The 20,079-nt window shown below is 46.7% G+C and overlaps 1 protein-coding gene across 11 annotated transcripts in view; it reads right to left on the minus strand.

Moving 5' to 3' along the window:
- arhgap21b (Rho GTPase activating protein 21b) overlaps window positions 1-20,079 on the minus strand; it is a 45,429-nt gene that overhangs the window by 4,392 nt on the left and 20,958 nt on the right. For 7 of the 11 annotated variants that reach the window (XM_081703863.1, XM_081703866.1, XM_081703865.1 and 4 more), the window contains 16 exons: window positions 15,546-17,121; window positions 8,031-8,177; window positions 7,714-7,813; window positions 7,565-7,601; window positions 7,087-7,212; window positions 6,669-6,968; window positions 4,876-4,937; window positions 4,620-4,759; window positions 4,223-4,362; window positions 3,947-4,105; window positions 3,575-3,653; window positions 3,133-3,206; window positions 2,938-3,027; window positions 2,358-2,483; window positions 2,226-2,267; window positions 1,823-1,988 (listed from right to left, as the gene is read on the minus strand). In XM_081703863.1, coding sequence (XP_081559989.1) covers window positions 1,823-1,988; window positions 2,226-2,267; window positions 2,358-2,483; window positions 2,938-3,027; window positions 3,133-3,206; window positions 3,575-3,653; window positions 3,947-4,105; window positions 4,223-4,362; window positions 4,620-4,759; window positions 4,876-4,937; window positions 6,669-6,968; window positions 7,087-7,212; window positions 7,565-7,601; window positions 7,714-7,813; window positions 8,031-8,177; window positions 15,546-17,121 — 3,364 coding nt within the window. Of the gene's footprint in view, window positions 1-1,822; window positions 1,989-2,225; window positions 2,268-2,357; window positions 2,484-2,937; window positions 3,028-3,132; window positions 3,207-3,574; window positions 3,654-3,946; window positions 4,106-4,222; window positions 4,363-4,619; window positions 4,760-4,875; window positions 4,938-6,668; window positions 6,969-7,086; window positions 7,213-7,564; window positions 7,602-7,713; window positions 7,814-8,030; window positions 8,178-15,545; window positions 17,122-18,039; window positions 19,313-20,079 lie in introns of those variants that run through there. The other 4 variants (XM_081703871.1, XM_035536093.2, XM_035536091.2 and 1 more) reach the window with 2 other exon arrangements.

Genomic DNA, 20,079 nt, shown 5'->3' on the forward strand with positions numbered 1-20,079 from the left:
TCTATCAAGCATATGAATATTTGGGCTTGTATTTCTGAAAATGTAAGATGAAATGGCTTTCAGTAATTGCTGGCTACAATAGGTTAGTAGACTCAGTGCAAAACACATGGAAATATCAGACTCAAAGATGACTTCTTTGATGGATTAGATTTGAGGTAGGTGGTAAACACATTTGACTTTGTTGTACCATTCCTTTAAGGCATGAGAGCTGTATATTGACTGAATCTAAGCTGATAGCTGTACATATGACAAAGTATATCCTGTAAAAAGAAACTGCACTGTAGACCATGTCTGTATTTAACAGCATCAAGGATCTGGTGTAGCGTCCAAATGTGATCACAGAGAATAGCCAAAGCTCTGGAAGATTTTGGGGGTGAACGACAAGGGGCAAATATTACAGGAGCTAATGGGGCAAATGCTAGAGGGTGACTGACTGTGGCGCGAGGAACTGTCCTTTGTGTGAGCTTCTCCACCACCAAAATGCCTCTAGTCTCGCTGTTAATCTGTGCTAGTGTAAATGCTACAGCCTGGCATGTGACTCCTCCGCTGATTGTGTGTTTGGGAATTTTGAGTTTGAGCTAGCTCGCAACCCCCCAACCCCACCACACCCCTTCAGACACCATGACAACGATGCCACATAAGTGGAAGAAAAGCCTGGAGGCCATACCATGCTAGAACTCCTTACGGTCAGCTTCAGAGACAACGGGAGACAGCAAAGAGGCTTTTCAGACACATGACACCATCACCGCTCTGTATCCTCTCTGTTAATAATAGTCTTATAAGATATGAAACGTGCAACACCACGATGACAAATATTGACTTCTCTGACATTCATTCGGGGTTTGTTTTCTCTTTTTTTCCGGGTTGTGTTTTTTTTTTTTTTGAGCTTTGTTCATTCTGTTGGGGACACGTCCCGGATTCGGTTTCAATTTACAAGAACCGGGGGTTTCTGCAGACTAGGCAGCTACACTGGGGACAACACTCCTTCTTCCTACAGTCCCAGCTGTCCATCACAGACATAACAGAGTCCATCAGTGACATCACCGAGTGATAGACGCCGCCCACTTGGCCTGTGTCAAGATTGGGTAATGTGTGAGCAGGGCTGGACAGGCACAAGGGAGAAAGAAAACACTGGAGACAAGACGAGTCAGACGTGTGAGCCACATTCGCTTTGCATTTCAATCGCAGTTTGCTTTTTTTTTTTTTTTCCTCCCCCCCCTCCCCCCATAGTTTTCTTTTTGGGAAAGAACATGCCGGGCTGGTGTGAGAAAGGGGGTGCGGGTGGGGGAGGAAAAGAACCGAGGGAAAAGGAGTGGAGTCATAACGGAGGCTAAAGGAGGAATGGCATGAGCGAGGGATGAAAAGAAGAAAAACCAAAAACTAAGGCAACACAAGAGATGTGGCGAAAGAACTGCGTTTCAACAAAAGACAAACGACCCTGCAAAACCATGATGAAACGGACAAATTAAAGTAGGAGGAAAAACAAACAAAAAAAACTAACCAACAAAAAAAAAACAATTCAGAAGCTTCACGTATATACTGGAACTATTTTATCCAATTTGTTTAACTTAACCATTGCAAAATTGTTAAAATAGTTCACTTTTACATAGGCACCAAGACATTCCTTATAAGCTCACTAAGCTTACTTAGTCTAAACATTTAATGAAAAGCATGTGTAGCTGCCAATCTTGTGAGCTACTTAAAAAACCCCAACAAAAAACCCCCCAAAAAAGTATATACAAACACGTTGACATTCATGAAGACATTTCACCGAGCTCATGTGCCAGCCTCGCTGTGCCTGCTTGCCTTGTCCTGACCTCACCTGCCTGCCGCTGTGAAGTGCAGTGCTTTTGCCAGGCAGGGCTGCGAGAGCGTGTCCTACCTGAGCCGTCTCCCGGCGACGCCGCCGTGCGGCCGATGTTGCTCAGCAAGTGGTCGATGTTGGGGACGGGCTGCGACTGCACCGTGCTGTCCTGCTCGACAACAGCCTTTGGGGGGGAGATAAAGTTGCAAAGACACATTTGGTGCGGAGAGCGAACCATTTCCGCTACTTTTTACCAGAGCGGCTACAGCGGTTACGATTGGGTGTTTAGTTAACTGCCCTTAACGATGGGGAGAGGCGCGTTGTGGCCGTCATTCCCGATACAGGCAGTAAGGGCTGTCGAGGCACTTCTGAGGTCTCCTCTGAGGAGACGTGGCATACAGTCTTTTATATGGATACTCACTACAGGGTCCTCATCTCCGTCTTCGGTGAAGAACCAGTCATACTGTAACAGAATCGGGTGGATCCAGGAATGATCAAATGATCAAAGTCGCACATAAAACATGGTCTGGCATACAAGTAAACAGGCTCTCACATGCTGAATGAGGGTTTCCACTATCTTGTACTGGTCCGGCATGTGCTTGACCATGTGGGTCATGTTGTCTTCAGAGGTTCTGACCAGCGTTGGCCCAAACACGATCGCCAGGTTACGGGGCTCCATCTGAGAAAACAGTAAGGAATAAATACTCACCCATTCCCACGGTCCACTCCAGTACATTATATGTTCTATGTACGATTCAGATGTGTTGAAAGTCACACAATTCTTTTACACCCAAATATGTTTGATTTGAAGGTATACATTCTAGAATTTTTGGATATGATTAACATTTTTTTTAAAAAGCATTCAGTACAAACTTTTACAGTACTCTAGTACATTTTTGTGAACTCTAAATAAATAATTTCAAAGGAACCACCGATATTGGTCACTGCAATGTGAGAACGTGCTGAAGTGGCGGTCATTTCCTGGAGTCCGCACTAACGAGCAGAACTATCTAATTAGAAACGCTCAATTATGATGCAGGGGCACAGGTGAAAGTGAACGGCCGCCTGCGGCATTTGAACCGAGCACAGCTCTTAATTGCGATGGCACGCCCGCTCATCCGGCTTGGTCCTACCTTATTCTTCTCACAGTTCTCAGAGACGGTTTTCAGGTGGCCAGAGAGGAACTTGAGGGTTTCGTAGTGATGGCCGGGCAGCTCGCGGATCTACAGAGGAAGAGAACATGACGGGTATGGTTCTTTCTGCTCGCCGAGGCTGACCGCCTGAAATGTCATCGTTTGTTAAATGGGCGGTAAACGTGTGCTGCTCACCAGACACTTGAGGGCCTTCAACCGCTCCACGCCATCTTCCTTTCGATTGGCCTCAATGAAGTCAGAGTACTTTTCTGCAAACAGACATGAAACCTGATGTAGCTATACAACAAAGCACAGGCCATAAGCCAAACAAGCAACCAAGCAACTCTCAAACCATTTCACTGCGAGTTATACTGTATACGACTATGTATGTGACAAATAAACCAAACTTGAAACTTAAAAGCAGAAAAGAGGGAGAACCCCCCCCCCCCTTCCCCCAAAAAACCCAACAACTCCCATTACCAACTGTGTCCTCTAGGTGGTGCCCTCACTCTGCAGTAAAACTAAACCATAAGGAAGTTCAACTGCTTCAAAAGGGAAAATCCCATTAATTTCCCAAACTCTTAACTCAAAGCATGCTAACAATACACAGTAAAAGACTAATGTGCCTGTTTCATACCATTAGTAAACAGAGGATCTGGGAGTTTCCTGAAGAAGGATTTGAGCAAGCTGCTGATCACGTTAAGATCTCGCCATTTCTACATGAGGAAGACAAAGAGAGTGAGTGAGAGTGAGGGGGAGAGAGGTAGAAAGAGAGAGAGAGTGTGTGTGTGTGTGTGTGTGCGCGCATGCGCACACAGGAACTCTTTAGAGGCTGCGTGTATATAGCAGAGGTGTGTAACCACTGCACATTTAGGCTGTGATTTCTGACCGAGTATACTGAGCGAGTGTCATGGGAACAGAGCCTCCCACTTAGTCCAAGGGAGGCACCAGGTTTCAAAACAGCAACTCGGCGACAGATTTTGTGAGGAACCACTGGCCGTCCACTCACGTCATCCTGTACGTCAATGTCACTAATTCCCTTGGTGTCCAGCTCCTCCTGCATGCTGGAGATGGCAGCGTTGTTTCCCGGGACTCTGTAGATGCCAGTGTACTCCAGGCCTCTCTCTTCAACCAGCTTACAGCATACCTCCACTATCAGAGGCACATACTACACACCCACACGCACACAGACGCGCACGTGTGAAAAACAAAGCAGCCCGACAGAAAAGGCTCTGTGTTGTACCGAACCCCTGGTTTGTCATTGTGTCACGTTTTGAGCTCTTACCCTGTTGTTGTGTGCTGGGGGGCAGCTGTCCAGCCGCACTCCGAACGTGACCCCCGCAGGGCACTTTTTCTCCGGTTTCTTCTTCAGCCCTGGAAGCCCTCTCTTCCACGCGGCTTTGTCCCTCGGAGGACTGCAGTCATCTGGGATACAGCATGCCTCGTACATTGATATCTTTTACTAACGTGAAAGCGATGACTCTGCGCATGCATGTGTTTGTGGTGTGGGGTGTGCAAGTGTGGTTATCAAGCTGTGATGGTAATAACTGGGAGCATGTCTGTACCGAGGCTCTGGTGTCTATATACCCCTAATAGCCTGCACCATATGTTGTGCTGAAGAACTGACTTCTGAAATTGACAGAAGGTGTCAATACTCTGAATGTGCATGTGTCTGCGTGTACCTCTGCTGTTCCTCTCCTGCTCGGTCCTCGTGGAGTGTGTGCTTTGGCCCTTGTTGCCCGTCACCCCGAGCAGAGTCTGTTTAATGCTAAGAGACTGTCGCAAGGCTTTGGGGGAAGGCTCAGTCTTAATGGGGGGAGTACTACACACACACACACACACACACACACAAAAATGAGCAACATGATGATAAAAAAAACAAACAAACAAAAAAACAACAACTAAAGAGCAGAACATTCTTTTGCCGCATGGCCTCACCTCATAGAAATGTACTCTTTGATCTTCCTGTTGATCAGATCAGTGCTCGTCACGGCCGCGTTCTGCACAGATGAACAATGACAAAACAAGCAGAGAAAAGGGAAAGTAAGGAGGCATCCAAGACCTGCTCTCAGAGCGCTACCGCTCACCATACAGGGAGACGGAGGCAGAGCCAGCCACAACCCGAGGGCCTGCACTTCAAACTCACACCTTCAGCAAACAGTGCCCTGCCTGGTCTTCACTCCCGCGCTGATCGATGACAAAAGCATTGCGCGCTGCATGGGGCGTGAGCTGAATTTACTCTGGTCTATTGAGAGAAACCTGATGCTTACAAGTTGGGAGTTTCAGAGTTCTCCGAGTTTCTCACAAGGATCTGTTTAGATACATGTAACGGGTAACACCAATATCTAGGTAATCTGTAGATCCTCTGGTATGTCAAAGCTGCTGACACACTATATGGCCATAATTATGTGGACCCCAGATAATACCTATACAAGCTTGCAAGGCAACCCATTCCAAAGCAATGGACATTAATATGGAATACACCCTGCATCTATAATGGCCACATTTTTTTGAGAGAAGGCTTTCCACAAGATTCTGGAGTGTTTGGGAGTGTTTATCCATTCATTCAAAAGAGCATTTGGGAGGTCAGGCAGGCTGTTGGATGAGAAGGCCTGGCTGACAGACGACGGTCCACTTCATCCCAAAAGGTGTTTATTTGAGGTCAGGGTTCTGTGCAGGCCCCAGGAGGTCCCTTACCCTTCACTGGAATTAAGGGGCCTAACCCAAACCCCAGAAACCAGGCCCAGACCATCATCATCTCTTCTACTCCGAATTTCACTGTTGTCGCCAAGCATTCCCATAGGACGTTTTCTCCTGGCATCTGCCGAAGCCACATTCCTTCACTGCACAGCCAGATAGTGACACGTGAGTCATCACTCCAGAGAACGTTTCCATTGTGAGCCGCTGCGTTACAGCACTCTAGCCAGTGCTTGGCTTTACTCTATACGCTACAGTAAGACCCTCGCTACTGCCAGTGTTCGTTTATGGAGATTGCAGGGGTGTGTGGCTCAAACACTTGATCTCAGTAATTAAAAGGGGTGTCCACATACGTTTTGCCATATGGTGCATATTACCCAACCATAGCCATTACACAGTGCATACTACCTAACCGTGAATAATGCATGCAAAATTTTATCATTCACTCCAGAGCCGACTGCCTAGCCTATTTCCCTGTGGTCCTGTTTGTTTGTTTAATCAATTGTAAAGTGATCTGTATAGATTATTGTATCATGTTAACAGTTTACTCAGGAAAATGGATTGTAAGAAGGAATGAAAGTTGACTGTGACTTGTCACAGACAATCTGTCAACAGATCATGGAATTAAATCTAAATACTCAATAAACAAAACACTCTAGTTCCAGAGAGACCAAAGCACTATACACTTCAGCACTACACACTGATTCTGTTCTGGGTGTGTCAGAGCAGGGTAGGCAGTAATCTGTGCTGTCGTGTGCCTCTCCAGTATCTGAGTCGGTTACCCGTATTTTAGCTGGAGAAGAACCATGTAAAATAGGACTTCTAGAAGCAGATCTTTCAGAACTGTCTGGCGATTCACACATTGAAAAGCATTTGTATTCCTTGGGCATTCATAACCAGTACTGTGTCCTACAACAACAACAACAACAACAACAACAACAGCAGCAGCAGCTCCTGTCTATTCCCAAGATTAATCATGCAACATCCCAGAACTGACAGGCTCTAAAAGCCTGCAGAGAGGCGTGGCCACCTACCTCCTCGTCCAGGTTGCTGTTCTCCTGGATGACACGGATCCAGGACAGCATGTCGTCACGCCCCTCGGCCTGGAACAGGTACTCGCAGTCGGACGTGGTCAGCCGCAGCACGTTCTTGCGCTTGGTGTCGCTGTAGGAGATGTCGATCAGGCAGGCCTTGACGCTCACCGGCTGGGGCTCGTCCTCCAGCTGGGAGTTGACGTGCGCCAGCGCCTCCCTCCTGTCCTTATACAGGTAGAGGGAGTGACCACGCAGCACAGCATACATCTGCTTCCATGGCCGCATGCCTCCGCCCACACGCTGCCGAGAGGGGGGGGAGAGAGAGGCCGACACAAAAATTGCACACGGCATCCTCAGTCATAAGATTTTCTGGGGACAAGGAAGACAGCAGGGCTGTGAGGAATAGTGGCCTCCATACTTTGCTCTTGTCCATGATGAGCTGTCTGAAGTGCAGCCAGCCCTCTTTGGAGGAATCCGTGAAGATGTCTGAGGAAGAATCTCTTCTGGAACAGGAGTCATCGGAGGACTTGTGTCCATCCAAAGCCTACAGCCGCACACCAGGAGTCAGATAACACACGTTTGACGCCTTACACGGGCAATGGTATCAACATCAACACAATATGCCATTTTCATTTTAGAATTCATCATGCAAACATTCATCATGCAAACATTCAAGTCACCAGGAACCAGAAAGGCCCAAGCTCTGCTTGCTTTGCTGTTTGCTTCAGGGAATCTTTGGAAAACCCTAGCCAGTAGTGTGGATCATAATTTGAAATGTAAAGTAAACAGCATGTTAAAACTAAATGCATTCTTTAGCATATTAAAGATGGGTGGAGTGGTGACAGTAATGAGTGTGGTTGCTATAGTGCTGTGATGGCTGTATAAGGACATCTCACCTTCTTGAAAACCTTAAGACTTGACTTACTGGAACGCCTAAACCATAAACAAACAAAACAAGGTAAACAGACATCAAATTCACTGCCTTCCTGAATATCTGTGGTGTGTGTGTGTGTCTGTCTCTCACAGGTTGGTATTATGTACTTACCCTCCTTCCTCCTCCCTGTAGTTGTCTAAACCCTCGTCGTAAGATTTGGAGCGTTCTTTTTTGGTTCCACTTTGTTCCAGAATAGCATTCCTGAGGGACTCTGTGCACAGATACACAAATTCAGGGAGAGGTCAAACGCACCAACACACATGCACACTGACATGTTATAAGCTGTCACAATAACAGCTGTATACACCTGTATGTCTTCATGGTCAAGACTACTACATTTGACATTTGAAATCAACAGTATAAACGCGTGCGTGCACACACGCACACGCACGCACGCGCGCCAACAAAACCAACAAATCTTCTGTCACCCTGGTCATGGGAGAGCTGCCGGCGCATGTGGGGGCTGGGTGTTTTTGGACTCTGGGTGTCCGTCGCTCCGGCTGAAGCTGACGAAATGACGGCCGAGGCTGGAATGTGGGTGCCACCGCGGTCCACGCTTGGACTGGCGGGCTCATCTGCGAATACCAAAGCGACAAACGCAGCTAAAACAGCTAATAAGCAAGATGACAATCTCAGTCCCAACAATTGTATGTATACATTTCTGTGAACACTAAACTTAAAATACAGGAACCAAGAAACTAACTAAAAACTGCATGTAACTGATGCACATGGCACATGTACAGTGCGGTCAAACTCAGGACAGAGTCTGATGGGGTTTGCTGTAGTTCAGCAGATCGTTATACAGTTTTAAAAAAACTGAATCTGAGCCTTCCATGAAACCTACATGCAGTCGTACTGATGACAAGTTGGCAAAGGACATAGCATTGCTGCTTTTCTCTGAACACAGAACAAAAATATTAAAATGATACAATTGAATGAGATCTGTATATTCATGTGAACTGGAAAACAGTTATGTGGTTGTGGATGCCTTATTAACAGCTACGTTTTAACAGGTACAATGGACTGCGAAATTCACTTTGTGAGGCTGAGTGGACTGACAGCTATGATTTAAACACACGCCCCCAGAACACTCAGCACTAGTCACACTGGGAACGTCCAAGCTTTCCAGTGTGAATCACTCAAAATTCCTGTGATTTGTGCAGGAAGCATTCAATGATTAGTGCTAAAGTAACGTAGTGGGAACGGTGCTATGCCAAATGCACTGCTGATTAACTGCGCTAACTGCTTCAGGAAATTACTTAACTGCTTCTTAGGTTTGACAATCTAGTTTTGGGGATTACAATCCATCAGAACCAGGCCACCAGCCATTTGATAGCCATGCTCAAATACGACCCAATTTCCCAGTTAAGAAATGTATTCGGCCCTAAATTACAAAGTGTACAAGACTAACACTGCCAAAAGCTCATGCTGAAACTTTCTTAGGAATGAGGACGGTTTTATCTGTCCCATTTGAGAGAGCTAAAAAACTCTCGAGGTCCTGTGAAGTCCTGAGTTCTGAAAAAGCCCAGAGTACAGAGCTGCTCTGTACTGCCAAGGGGCTCGAGCTGCTAAAATTAAAGCGCGTGCCCTAGTTCCAGCCTCAGCATGGCTCCTGAACACGGCCAAGGGGAAGGTGTTTAAGCACCCCGCAGAGCTGTGTCACAGAACACCACCAGGTCCTACAGCTCTGTCTATGGACTAATCGTAGGACACTAATGTTTTGGTTTTGTTTGTTTTAAAACCAGGCTAGCCATAAGCTAACATTGCTGAGCCACCTGATCGCAAAATTCAAAACTTACAAATAATTTGTATTCACAGCTGACAGATACATCAGCAAACAAAGCCTACTCAGCGCCAGTGTTACTTACAGATCTTTATGCCAGCAAAACACAAACGGAGACCTAATTCTGAACAGAGTTGGTATTGAGGTCCTGAAGGCAAGCAACTGTATGACTAGCCACTGTGCAGAGGATGTCTGCCAAAGATGGCGGACTATGGAATCTTCCAAAATATTGCAGGGTTTCACATAATATTCTCTAGCAGTCAGCCTGTTCAGTTCTTCAGCCATGGACTTAGCCAATCAGGAATCCGTATGCTTTGATGAGCTTTGGGGTGGCTCAGCTTGGGAACATACAGAAACAGAGGTTGCGGGAAAAGATAAAGAACCATAACAATGGCAAGAGGACTTCAAATTCTCCTGCACAGAAATACCAACTTGCTCTGAAGTCTTGCCCTGCTGCAGAAGGTTTGCTGTTCTCCGAGTGAGACCTCATTTTAGCAGCCTGCTCACTGGTGGTGTCTATATGCACAAACCTCACTGACATCACTTCCCACACCTTCAGAAGCCATGGAGCGACAAAGGTGAGCAATGCAAAGTTTTCCTTGTTTGGCTTTATCCAGGCTAGTGACAAATGTAGTCATCTGATTTAAAATAAAATAAATCAAAACAAAAACAAACAAACAAAGTCTCACACATTCAGTTATATTCAAGCAATCCCTGCACTACACAAATGCATGTATACTGCTGTAAGTGATTAGCTGGAAGCTAACATCTCGATTCACACACAACATAATCAGCCTTTGAAATCTCCTCAGAGAGACATAACTGGATTAAAATGTCCAAAAGCAGTAGATGAACAGTGCGGCATGTGGAACAGGCCTAACCCACCATTGCTTGCTGTAGAGGACTCGGTAAGCTCAGAATGTTCGAAGATGTGTGGAAGAGAACAGCTTTAATGTGGTGGCACAAGTGTAATTTAAAATCTTTAAAAAAAAACAAACACCTCTTTATAGGGGTACAGCCTAGAGCATTTCCTGAGTCTTATACACAAGGGAAGAATCGCAAATATTTATAGCTCTTCCACTTATCTACTTTGTGCACACAATAAAAATGATAGATTTTGATTATATTGCTATCGATATTAATATCTTCCAATATGTTAAAACACAGTGGGGTACACCTCCTAAGATTTGGATAAAAATGGACCTATATTATTTTGAGCAAAATTATTTACATTTCTTGAATTATATGAATGCAGTGATTCATCAAAACACCCACAGAAGCCTGCTCAGGAAACTCAGCATACCAAATATGTTCCATAAACTCATGTTCGTCACGTCATGCGCCATTCTATACTGCCTAAGGCCTTATAACCAACACAGAATCAAAGTTAGAGTCGTGCGTCATACACAGGCCTGCATTTGTGACCTCAGTTCAGTGAGAACCTTCTACATGCTTCTGTTTGGTTAGTCCACACCGAATGAGCTTCCATTAAAGTAAACTGTAGCCTCATTCTTATATTCAACAAACTTTGCCAAGACAACTGATGCACATATTCTTGAGCCATCAGAAGGGGCGAGCATGGCCATTCTTGAACAACGAACTCTTCATAAAAATAAAGAATGTAGACCGCACACTACCAAAAAAGAGCAAACGTTTTAGCTTGGATGCTCAACTGACAATAGTATGCAAGCTGAAACGTTTGCTCTTTCTTCACTGGTTGGCATAAGATCATATTAATGGAATAAAACTGATCAATACTTCTGTTTATCTTTTCTGGTAGTGTGCGGGTGACAAGCTTTATTTTTGTGGGCATTCTACTATTTGCTTCACATACCTACAGCAAATGTTTTTTAGTCCGTTTTCTTGGATTGTCCACAACTACAAATCTTTTGTTTTTCATCGAGAATCATGAACTGTGACAATCGTTTGATAAGCCTCCTGGGCAATTACCTTTTACATAAACAAATAAACATTTTACACCATACAAAAGATGCAATGCTGTATTCAGTAGTAATTCAAAAATGTAAGCGTATCCACACTGGAGACCAAACTGACCATCCTGCGTCAACTGGAGCTAGAGCCTCTGGCACTCTTTACAGGACTGACATGGGCCTGCCTCGCCTGACCACAGGGGGTCCACCAGTTTCTCAGGTTCAGACAGGGAACCGGAGAACCTACTGCAGTTTTGCCCTTTCCACAATGAACTGGTCCACTGTGTCATCTGCAGAGTATAAACTATACTGCTAAATCCACTTCTGCTGTCTCTCCTAACAAGTACTGCTTGATGAGAATGTCCAAATAAACCTGTCAGATGCACAGGAAAGGGATGAGGCACCCTTTAAAGATTAAATGCACCAGAGACCACAGAGCCAGAAGCACTTGAGAGCAGCAGTCACAGCGCGGTGCGTCAGCCTTCCGGCAGGGATGATGAATGGAGACCCGATTGGCCGCGGTGTGAAGCAACATGACGGGACAGGTTCTCAGAGTCCGCAGAAACAAGCGGCTTGGTCAGGGGTTGTGTTCTCAGGCTGCTGGGAGATGAATGGTGCTGCAGTTGGGTCTGGGTGAGGAGGGGCATTGTGCACACCTGTTACCAGGGCACCAACTACTATGGACCCCACAGCTCTGAACATCAGATCAGCAGCAATATATCTGTTGTTTTACATTTATGGTCAAACTAGTATCTAGATGTTTTCTCAATGCATTTAAAAGGCCAAAGATATCATGTAGGGTCTGGTGGCTTATATGACCATTACAAAAGACCTGCAGGAATCATTTTTTGAACTACTGTAATTAGAAACAGCTACATATTGGCCTTTCCATGCCAACTCACCTAGTTCGTGTTGTGGAGTTTCTTGATTAAGTAAAACATCATGTGAAAACGTCTATTAAATTCAGACAATGCAAAATCCTATAGCTCTACTCTAAATGCCATTTTAGTTATTAATTTTTTAAGTTTGGCCTTCTGAGCTTAATTATAACTTTGCTATTCTTTGTATGCGTACTTTGTACACGTTTTTAAATTTGTACTCAATATCCAAGAAAAGGACATTTCGCAGCATGTATTCATGTAAATAGTTGTTGCTGAATGTTTTACAATAATCAAATATAATTTTTACTCAAATGAAGACTCATTAATTTTCTAAAATTGAATATCGCCACTAGTTTTTACTTTCTTGCAACCAAATTTTGTTCCTCTGTAGTATTAATATATTTGTCACATCTATTAGTAATTTGGTGCTGCATCAAAAAAATCAGTGTCACAGACCTTGATAAATATAGCTTCAGAGCTGAAAATCCCACTTTAAGATATTTTGACTGTATATATTCCCAAAAAGGATTATTCCAATTTCGTTAAAAAAAACATTTATGGGAAAGTGTTAATATGCATGTTCTATTGCGCCGCCTTCATTTAATATCTATAAAAGAACATTTCTTACAGTTGTGATGGTGGACAAAGCCAGAGGATAACCAAATATTAAACATTATTGAAGTCAAGAAAAGAAATAACATTGAGTCTGAAGAAAGCTACATTTCACCAAAAGTACCTCTGGTGATGCAAACAAACTGTGGCATCATCTGTTAAGTCACAACAGCTTCTTCTCAACCTCAACAGTTCCTTGTCAGCCACCAACTCAGTCAAACTTGAAAGCTGAACCATTAGTGTAGGTTGTCTTGAGACAGTTTCCCACTTCTTGTAGGTTTTTCCAATAGAGTGAGGCTCCATGATTTCAATGTAAAATCAAATTAAATTTATTTGGATTGCACTCTTTCATATATTTCTGGGTATGTAGCAACCCATTCGGCAATCAGCCCAAACCTGTTTCAGGTGGGATTAGCCCAGACATGCGTTATTGTTTTCCAATACATCTAGAAATTAGTTGAGCTGTACCAATTTATGTACAAGCTGTAACCTGTTACTGTTAATTTCTTGACCCTAATGAAAACCAGGTTCAGCATGCATCACACATAGAAAACCCTGAAGTCAACATTGTTTTAATTAGTTATTTGAACTATGTATAATAAATCTTGAAAACACTGAATGTGATATTACAGCCAATAAAAATAATGAAAACCTATTTTCTAAGATATTAAAAAGTAATATACCATCTTCAATTCTTTTATATAATAATGAACACTTTTCCATTAAAAAAGGTTTCAAGGAAATTGGAATAATCCTTATTGAGAAAATACAGTCAAGTATATTAAAATGCCTTAAAAAGTGGGGTTTTCAGCTCCAAAGCTATATTTAGCAAGATCTATGGCACCAAATACCTTCTAGATGTGATGATACTATACAGAAACAAAATCTGGTTGTAAGAAAATAAACTAGGCATTACGTTTTTGGTAAAAAATGATTTGTTCATATGAAGTGCTGTCTGTGCCGATAAAAAAAATACTCAGGCAATTAAAAAAAATAAATCTCAGGTAACGTGCATCTTGTAACTATGACGGACCACGCAACTATACAGAGTTTACTTGCCGCCTGGCTAGCTATGAGGATTATTTTTGTTTACCTCCACATTTAACCATAGTGAGGAAACAGCTGCCTATCTTAATACCGCCAATCTGTCCTACAATACATTTTCAAGCTATTGATTTTTTCTTTAGTCATCAGGTTAGGTTGGGTCTCCCTACACCTTTATCTACTTAAGCAAAAAATCCAGGATTTAACACATTGTGTGTCGCATCATTTCCTGACTCCACTGTGTTTGAAGTGAGAAACACAAAAATTAACACATACCAGAACTAGAACTAAACCCCAAAACTATGAGACAAACAAATCTGGTTTATTATTTCCCCTAAATTCAATGTTTCTACATCTTTTCGCTCACTGCCCTCAATTTCTGATTTGTGCTTCCTTGATTATAGTGTGTAATCAAGAAAGAATGTGTCATTGATTTTTATGAATGGTATGTCTGATTCCACACTCCCAGGTATACAACCCTCCACAAGTTCACAGGACTTGCGTCGGATGGTTTGGTTGTTCCCGATCATTACTTGGAGGGGTGCACTGGGTGATCTCTCCATGTTCTTGAGGCATGTCTTGGATTTGACATGAGCATGGCAGGTGTCTTTTCGTGTTCAGCCTACAATACTAGAAAAACTGTTACCCTGATTCATAAGTCATCTGTGTACTGTGCTATGAATTGTGTCGTTAAGACTGATATCCTCATCAACATTACCCCCCTGCAACTAGCTAACCCACACACATCATGATGCATGCGCACCAAGAGAGAATAATAACAGAGAGGTCATTAAAAGAATAAAGCACAAATTATTTAAAACATTTCCAAATTCCCTTCCATGTCCGAATTCTGTATTTATGTTACAATTCCATTATTCCATGTTCTCCATATTGCGGAAATCAAAGGGCCCAGCAAACTTTTACCCTACTGCCTGGACGTTTTATTATTATGAGAATGAACGTGACACCTACTGCACGACCAAAAATTTTACTACATATATTTATAAGTATTTAATATATTTCTATATATAAATTAATTTAAAAAATAAGAATACAGTCAATCACACAAAAACTACAACAAAGCCCACAGGGACCATCAGGCAGCTAAGTGGTTATTGATTTGCAAACAATAAAGACTCCTGGAGCCCTACACCAATCAATTACCAATGACTTAACTACTTAGCCAACATGTAGTATCTTAGAGCACGTGCATACAGATGTGGAACTGGAAAATACCCTGTGTGGGGTCACTGTGCTCAGCTGCGCTTATCCCATGGTGTATAGGGAAAGAAATTCTACACCGGACAGGCACGTGCTTACTTAGCTATCCCTCAGCCAAAACAACATTAAACATGGGCATGAGCTTGTGTCACTTGTATTTCCCCTTTCCCACAAGTCATCCAAAATCTTACACATAATGGAGCAGATACAGAAAGACACTATTTAGACCACAGATCAGAGACTGCGACTTTGTGGATGTGTGGATTTAGATATTTGCAAATTTGTATTAATTACGATAGCTAGGCTGCTCACACGGATTACTACTCCCCCCACCCCCCATCACGGGGATCGTCCACTCGGTTAATCTTAATCCACAAACTGGACACACCACGTTACTCTCACATAGCTATACACTGCTGGCCAAAGCTTCTTGCCCAGCACTGTTGCCATAGCGACGTGGGCTGCACTTACCAATAAAGGGGATGGAGTCGAGCGACTCGTCCAGGTTGCTGGAACAAGCGGAGGAGTCCCTCTGCTCACCCAGCCGCCTCATGTGCACTTCACGGCGTGCATCGTTGGGCAGCCAGCACACGCCGCCCCCTGCTGGCTCTGCCACATCGGTGTCGTTCACGGCCAGGATGTAAGAGGGGTGGCGCAGCGGCTGGGACGCGCTCTTCCCCGCCGACTTGTCCCGCAGGACCACACCTGCCACCGGGCCGCGCCCGTTCACCGGTAAGCCCTTGAGGTCCCGCGGGTGCGGCCGCTGTGACGGCGCCTCTGCCTGCTGCGTCTGAGGGGGAGGGGCAGAGCAGGAGGAAGACCTCTGCCCCACCGGCGCCTCCCTCCCCGCCTCCGGGCTCTGCATCGTCTCTGCTCGGACCCTGGACTGCTGTCCAGCCGCAGGCACGGAAACGCGAATGCTCATGGCAGCTCTTTGGTCCTTTGGCTGGGGCTCTTTGGCCTGATTTTTGCCAACACGTGACAATCTCTCGGAGGGAACAGGAGGGGGCGGGACATCTGTTCTGGAGCTCAGCTGGTGCGGAGCAGCCCTTCCCCTGATGCTGCTCCCGTACGTGACGGCGTGTGGATAAAGCATGGACCTCTGAGGAAGGGCCTGCCGGCTGGGCCGACCACCTTGGTCCACCCTGCCGCAGCCCCTCCGCTCCCCGGGCCGAGGCACCAGCTCTCCGTGCTCGGCGTAGTCTGGACTCAGCACACGGGGCTTCCGAAGGAGGCCGTCCGAAGACACGCTGCGAGGAGGCCAGTCGTGCGGCCGTGCCGTGCCGCCCGCCCGGTCCTGCGAGGCGCTGCGGGGGGCGAGTGCGGGCGGCCCCACGTACGAGCGCTCATGGGACGTGCTCCTGCGGCGGAGGTTGCCGGGCCAGGCGGGCGGCAGCGCGCAGAGTCCAGCTCCTCGAGAGCTCTGGGCAGCGGCTCGCAGGCTGTCTAGCCGCTCCTGGATCGTCCGGCTGTACGAGTGGAGGCCCTTGTGGTCGATGTACTCCCTGTAGGTCTGGTACGTCCGCCAGTCGATGTTCTGGCGGGTGGCAGGCGAGACGACGGAGGAGGCCGGAGAGTAGTGGATAGGCGCTGCGGTGTAAGGGTCTCCGTGGTAACCCGACATGTAGGCATCAGCGTTGCGAGCGTGAAGGTATTGCGGTCGGCCGCCGGAGACTGCGCCGGGCCTGGACTTCGCCAGGAGCGGCTCCGGGCCGACAGGAGCGTAGTCTGCCCTGCTTCCGGCTCCCACGTGCCCCAGGTGGATGTCGGGGGGGGCCACCACCACTGTCCGCACGCTGTCGTTGCACACGTACACAGCCGTCTGCGGCAGGGGCAGCCGAGGCGGGGGCGACGGGGGCACGGATATCTCCACGCGGTAACCCAGGTCAGGCGCAAGGCCCCCTGGGGGTGGCGTCTCCGCGGCCTCAGCCATGCCCAGGGGTTTACAGTCTACTCGCGGGTAGCATATGGACGGCGGCTCCGGGATGTGACGAGCGTGTCCGCTGTAGGCGTCGTGCCCTTTAAGGTAGGCATCCTGGGAGTACGCCTGCGAAAGAGAGAAGGGGGCTCGTGTCAGAGAGAGTCAAGGCACACAGCAGACACGCGGCACGCTGCTGGAATACTGGGCACTCATCTTTGAAGATAACCAGAACCAACAGAAGACTGCAAACGCTCTACTGTGCGGGGGAGGTTCGTGCTGCAGCTTGTGTGTGGGAGTCTGACAGGTCACAAGTGTGAGCAGCACTGCTTTTCCAAGCTAAGAAATTTTACACTACTCACATTTTAAGCAGCTACCAAAATTTGCTGGGGTGCTAATCAAGCAGAGAACGCACATATTTCCAGACAACAATACAAGCTGAACAGAAGAGGGGAAAAAAAGGACTAAAAACCAAAAGCACTCAGCCATCAATGCAGCACAACAGTGCCGCTATCTAATCTCACTGGGTTAGTCAAACAGGTAGCCACTTCCCTATGAATTCCATTGTGGTGGTGGTCAGATGATTTGATCGTTAGCCTCCATTTCACATGCTTAATTCGACAACCGCCGAGCACACAAACCCACAACAGAGCCCAAAATTAACGCAAAAGCTAAGACTCCACAGTTCTAACTGGTATACATTTTAGCTTGTATGTCTTTGTATGTCCATTTGTTTTGTACCCACCGATCGGGTCACCGCCCGAGTCCGCAGGCACACAGATGCCGGGGGTGGTCGGCTGCTTCCATTAGCCACCGCGCTAAATCTGACTTCAGTTATCATAACTTAAAAGACCTATGATCAAGAGCAAAAGGCTACTGCAAACTCTCCTGCTAAAGCTCTAAAAATGAAAAACAACCACCAAATTAGAGATTCCATTTATTTGTTGTTGGTATCGTGACGAGCTCGTCAAGTCTCCGAATTGCGGCGCCGTTCAACCTTGCTGCGCTGGCTACAAAGCAAGCGCGGTGGACTTTCACCTAGCATACCTGTAGGGTCACGTTCCACTTCTTACGCACACCTGAGCGAGCCGAAGCAGACCTGATTGGTGGCGGACCCTGGCCCCTCCCTTGGCGAGGCACCACGGGCGGCGTGTGGAGTTCCAGAGGTCAAAGTTCGGCGGCGGCAAGCAGCAACCGGTGAACGAGTAGGGTGAGGCTCGGGGAACACACCTGTCGGCGTCAGCCGAGCAATACCACCCAGCCCTACATCAAACAGGTACTACGGGTTCCACAGAGCTGCAGCCAAGACATGCCAGGAGCTACGCGTAACAGCAGCAGCAGCTGCTGCAGCTGCCAGGGACACGAAGCCTCGGTCGACAGGCAAGCCGAGCGTGCAGACATGCATGACGCCTGCGGATGAGGTGATGACAGCACACGGTCGTCGGTCCGTCCGTCCGCTTACCACGCTAATCTCCCATGAAAACTGCAAACGTTACATCACGGAGTGGCACGGGAAGAGGTGGGTGGGTGGGGGGGGGGGGTCACGGCGGGAGAGCAGAGGCGCACAGGTTAAAAGACGGCTAAACCAAAAAGGAGTCGGTCCGAGTCCAGCCTCTCTGTGTGTCTCTCCTTCACCGAATGATTCTGGGCGAGGCGCTAAGAACGCGGCGTGGCGGCAGTGCCGTGGCTGAAGAGGGATGATGAGGGGGGAGAACCGTGGGGAGACCGGCGCGTCGGCGAAGCCACCTGCTCGCGCTCGGCGTCGAGGTGGCTACGGGCAGCCTCCAGCGGCAGGAGCGGCAGCGATCGCCTTCCCATCTCTCTCTCTCTCTCTCTCTCTCTCGCTCTCTCTCGCTCCCCGTCCGCGGCCAGATTACAGTCAGCGCGTGCAGACACTTTCGCGCTCCCTCGCTCGCTCCCGCAGCTTCGCCCTCTCTCTCCCGCTCCTCAGAGAGCTGCAGCCATTCACATGACGGAGGCAGCAGCTTGATTATACATTCTGTTCGCATGGCACATCTCCCCCTCCCCTCCCGCCTTGCCTTCTCTCTCTCTCTCTCTCTCGCCTTAGTCACACGCGCGTGTGTACAACACACGAAGGAGGAGGACGACACGCAGAGCAATCAGCTGATCCAGTCTGTTCTTCCACGTCTCTCTCCCACGTCTTTCTCCCGGTGAAAGCAATCGTGTCGTTTCATATGGTCTGCCGTATTTGTGCACTGATGGGCCTCCGCCCCTGTCTCTTTAACGTCGAATCCTCCCGCACAGCTGACAACCCCGTCTGGACAGGCAACATCACTGCCTTATTACACGGCCGGAATGTCATCCTCCCGCCCTCCGTCGCGCGCGCGTGTGCGCCTGCGCGCACATCAGAAAACAAAACCACAGCAACAGATGTGAGCAGGAGAGACAGAAGACAAAGGAGGGGGCAACGTTTACAGCAGTTGGACTGTCCCTGAATGTGAAAAGGGCTCTATAGGCAAACCTGCCTTACATGTCATTTAACATGAAATAACAGTGAGGACATACACTGCATGCCTGCATTTTGCCTAATTTGCATCCAATATTTTGCCCTTAGATGATGATGATGATGATCATCATCGTGTATTTGAACAGTTAGGTGGAAACGGGTTAACTGTGACTGATTTTCAGGGGTTGGGTTAGGCCAAATAGTATTTAACACACATCACTGGTCCAAATGAAATACAGAAAATATAGCTTTCAAAGATTATTTAACATTCTAAAACCTAAAACATTCAAAGATGATGATAAAAATCCAAAGTTCAAAGCCTTAATACAACCATTTATGCTGGTCTTGGTTAACCATGTAGTAACATGCACTGATTATTGTAAAACCAATGGTGTTCAGTGTTTATTATTATTGCATACATTAGACAAGCACACTAATGCCAACGACTGCAGAAGAAATACAGCTCTTATGCGGTGCTTGGAGTGTGTGTGTGTGTGTGTGTGGGGGGGGGGAGTTGCTCTGCTCTGTGGCAGATATTGTGCTTATGCAAAAGCAGGCTAGGATACAGAAATAGCCTAGAAATTGCGCAGCAAAAATGCACATAATTGAAAATAGCAAAT

Source organism: Electrophorus electricus, chromosome 20 (genome assembly GCF_041902795.1).
Source record: "Electrophorus electricus isolate QZ-2024a chromosome 20, ASM4190279v1, whole genome shotgun sequence".
In the NCBI taxonomy this organism is placed as follows: domain Eukaryota; kingdom Metazoa; phylum Chordata; class Actinopteri; order Gymnotiformes; family Gymnotidae; genus Electrophorus; species Electrophorus electricus.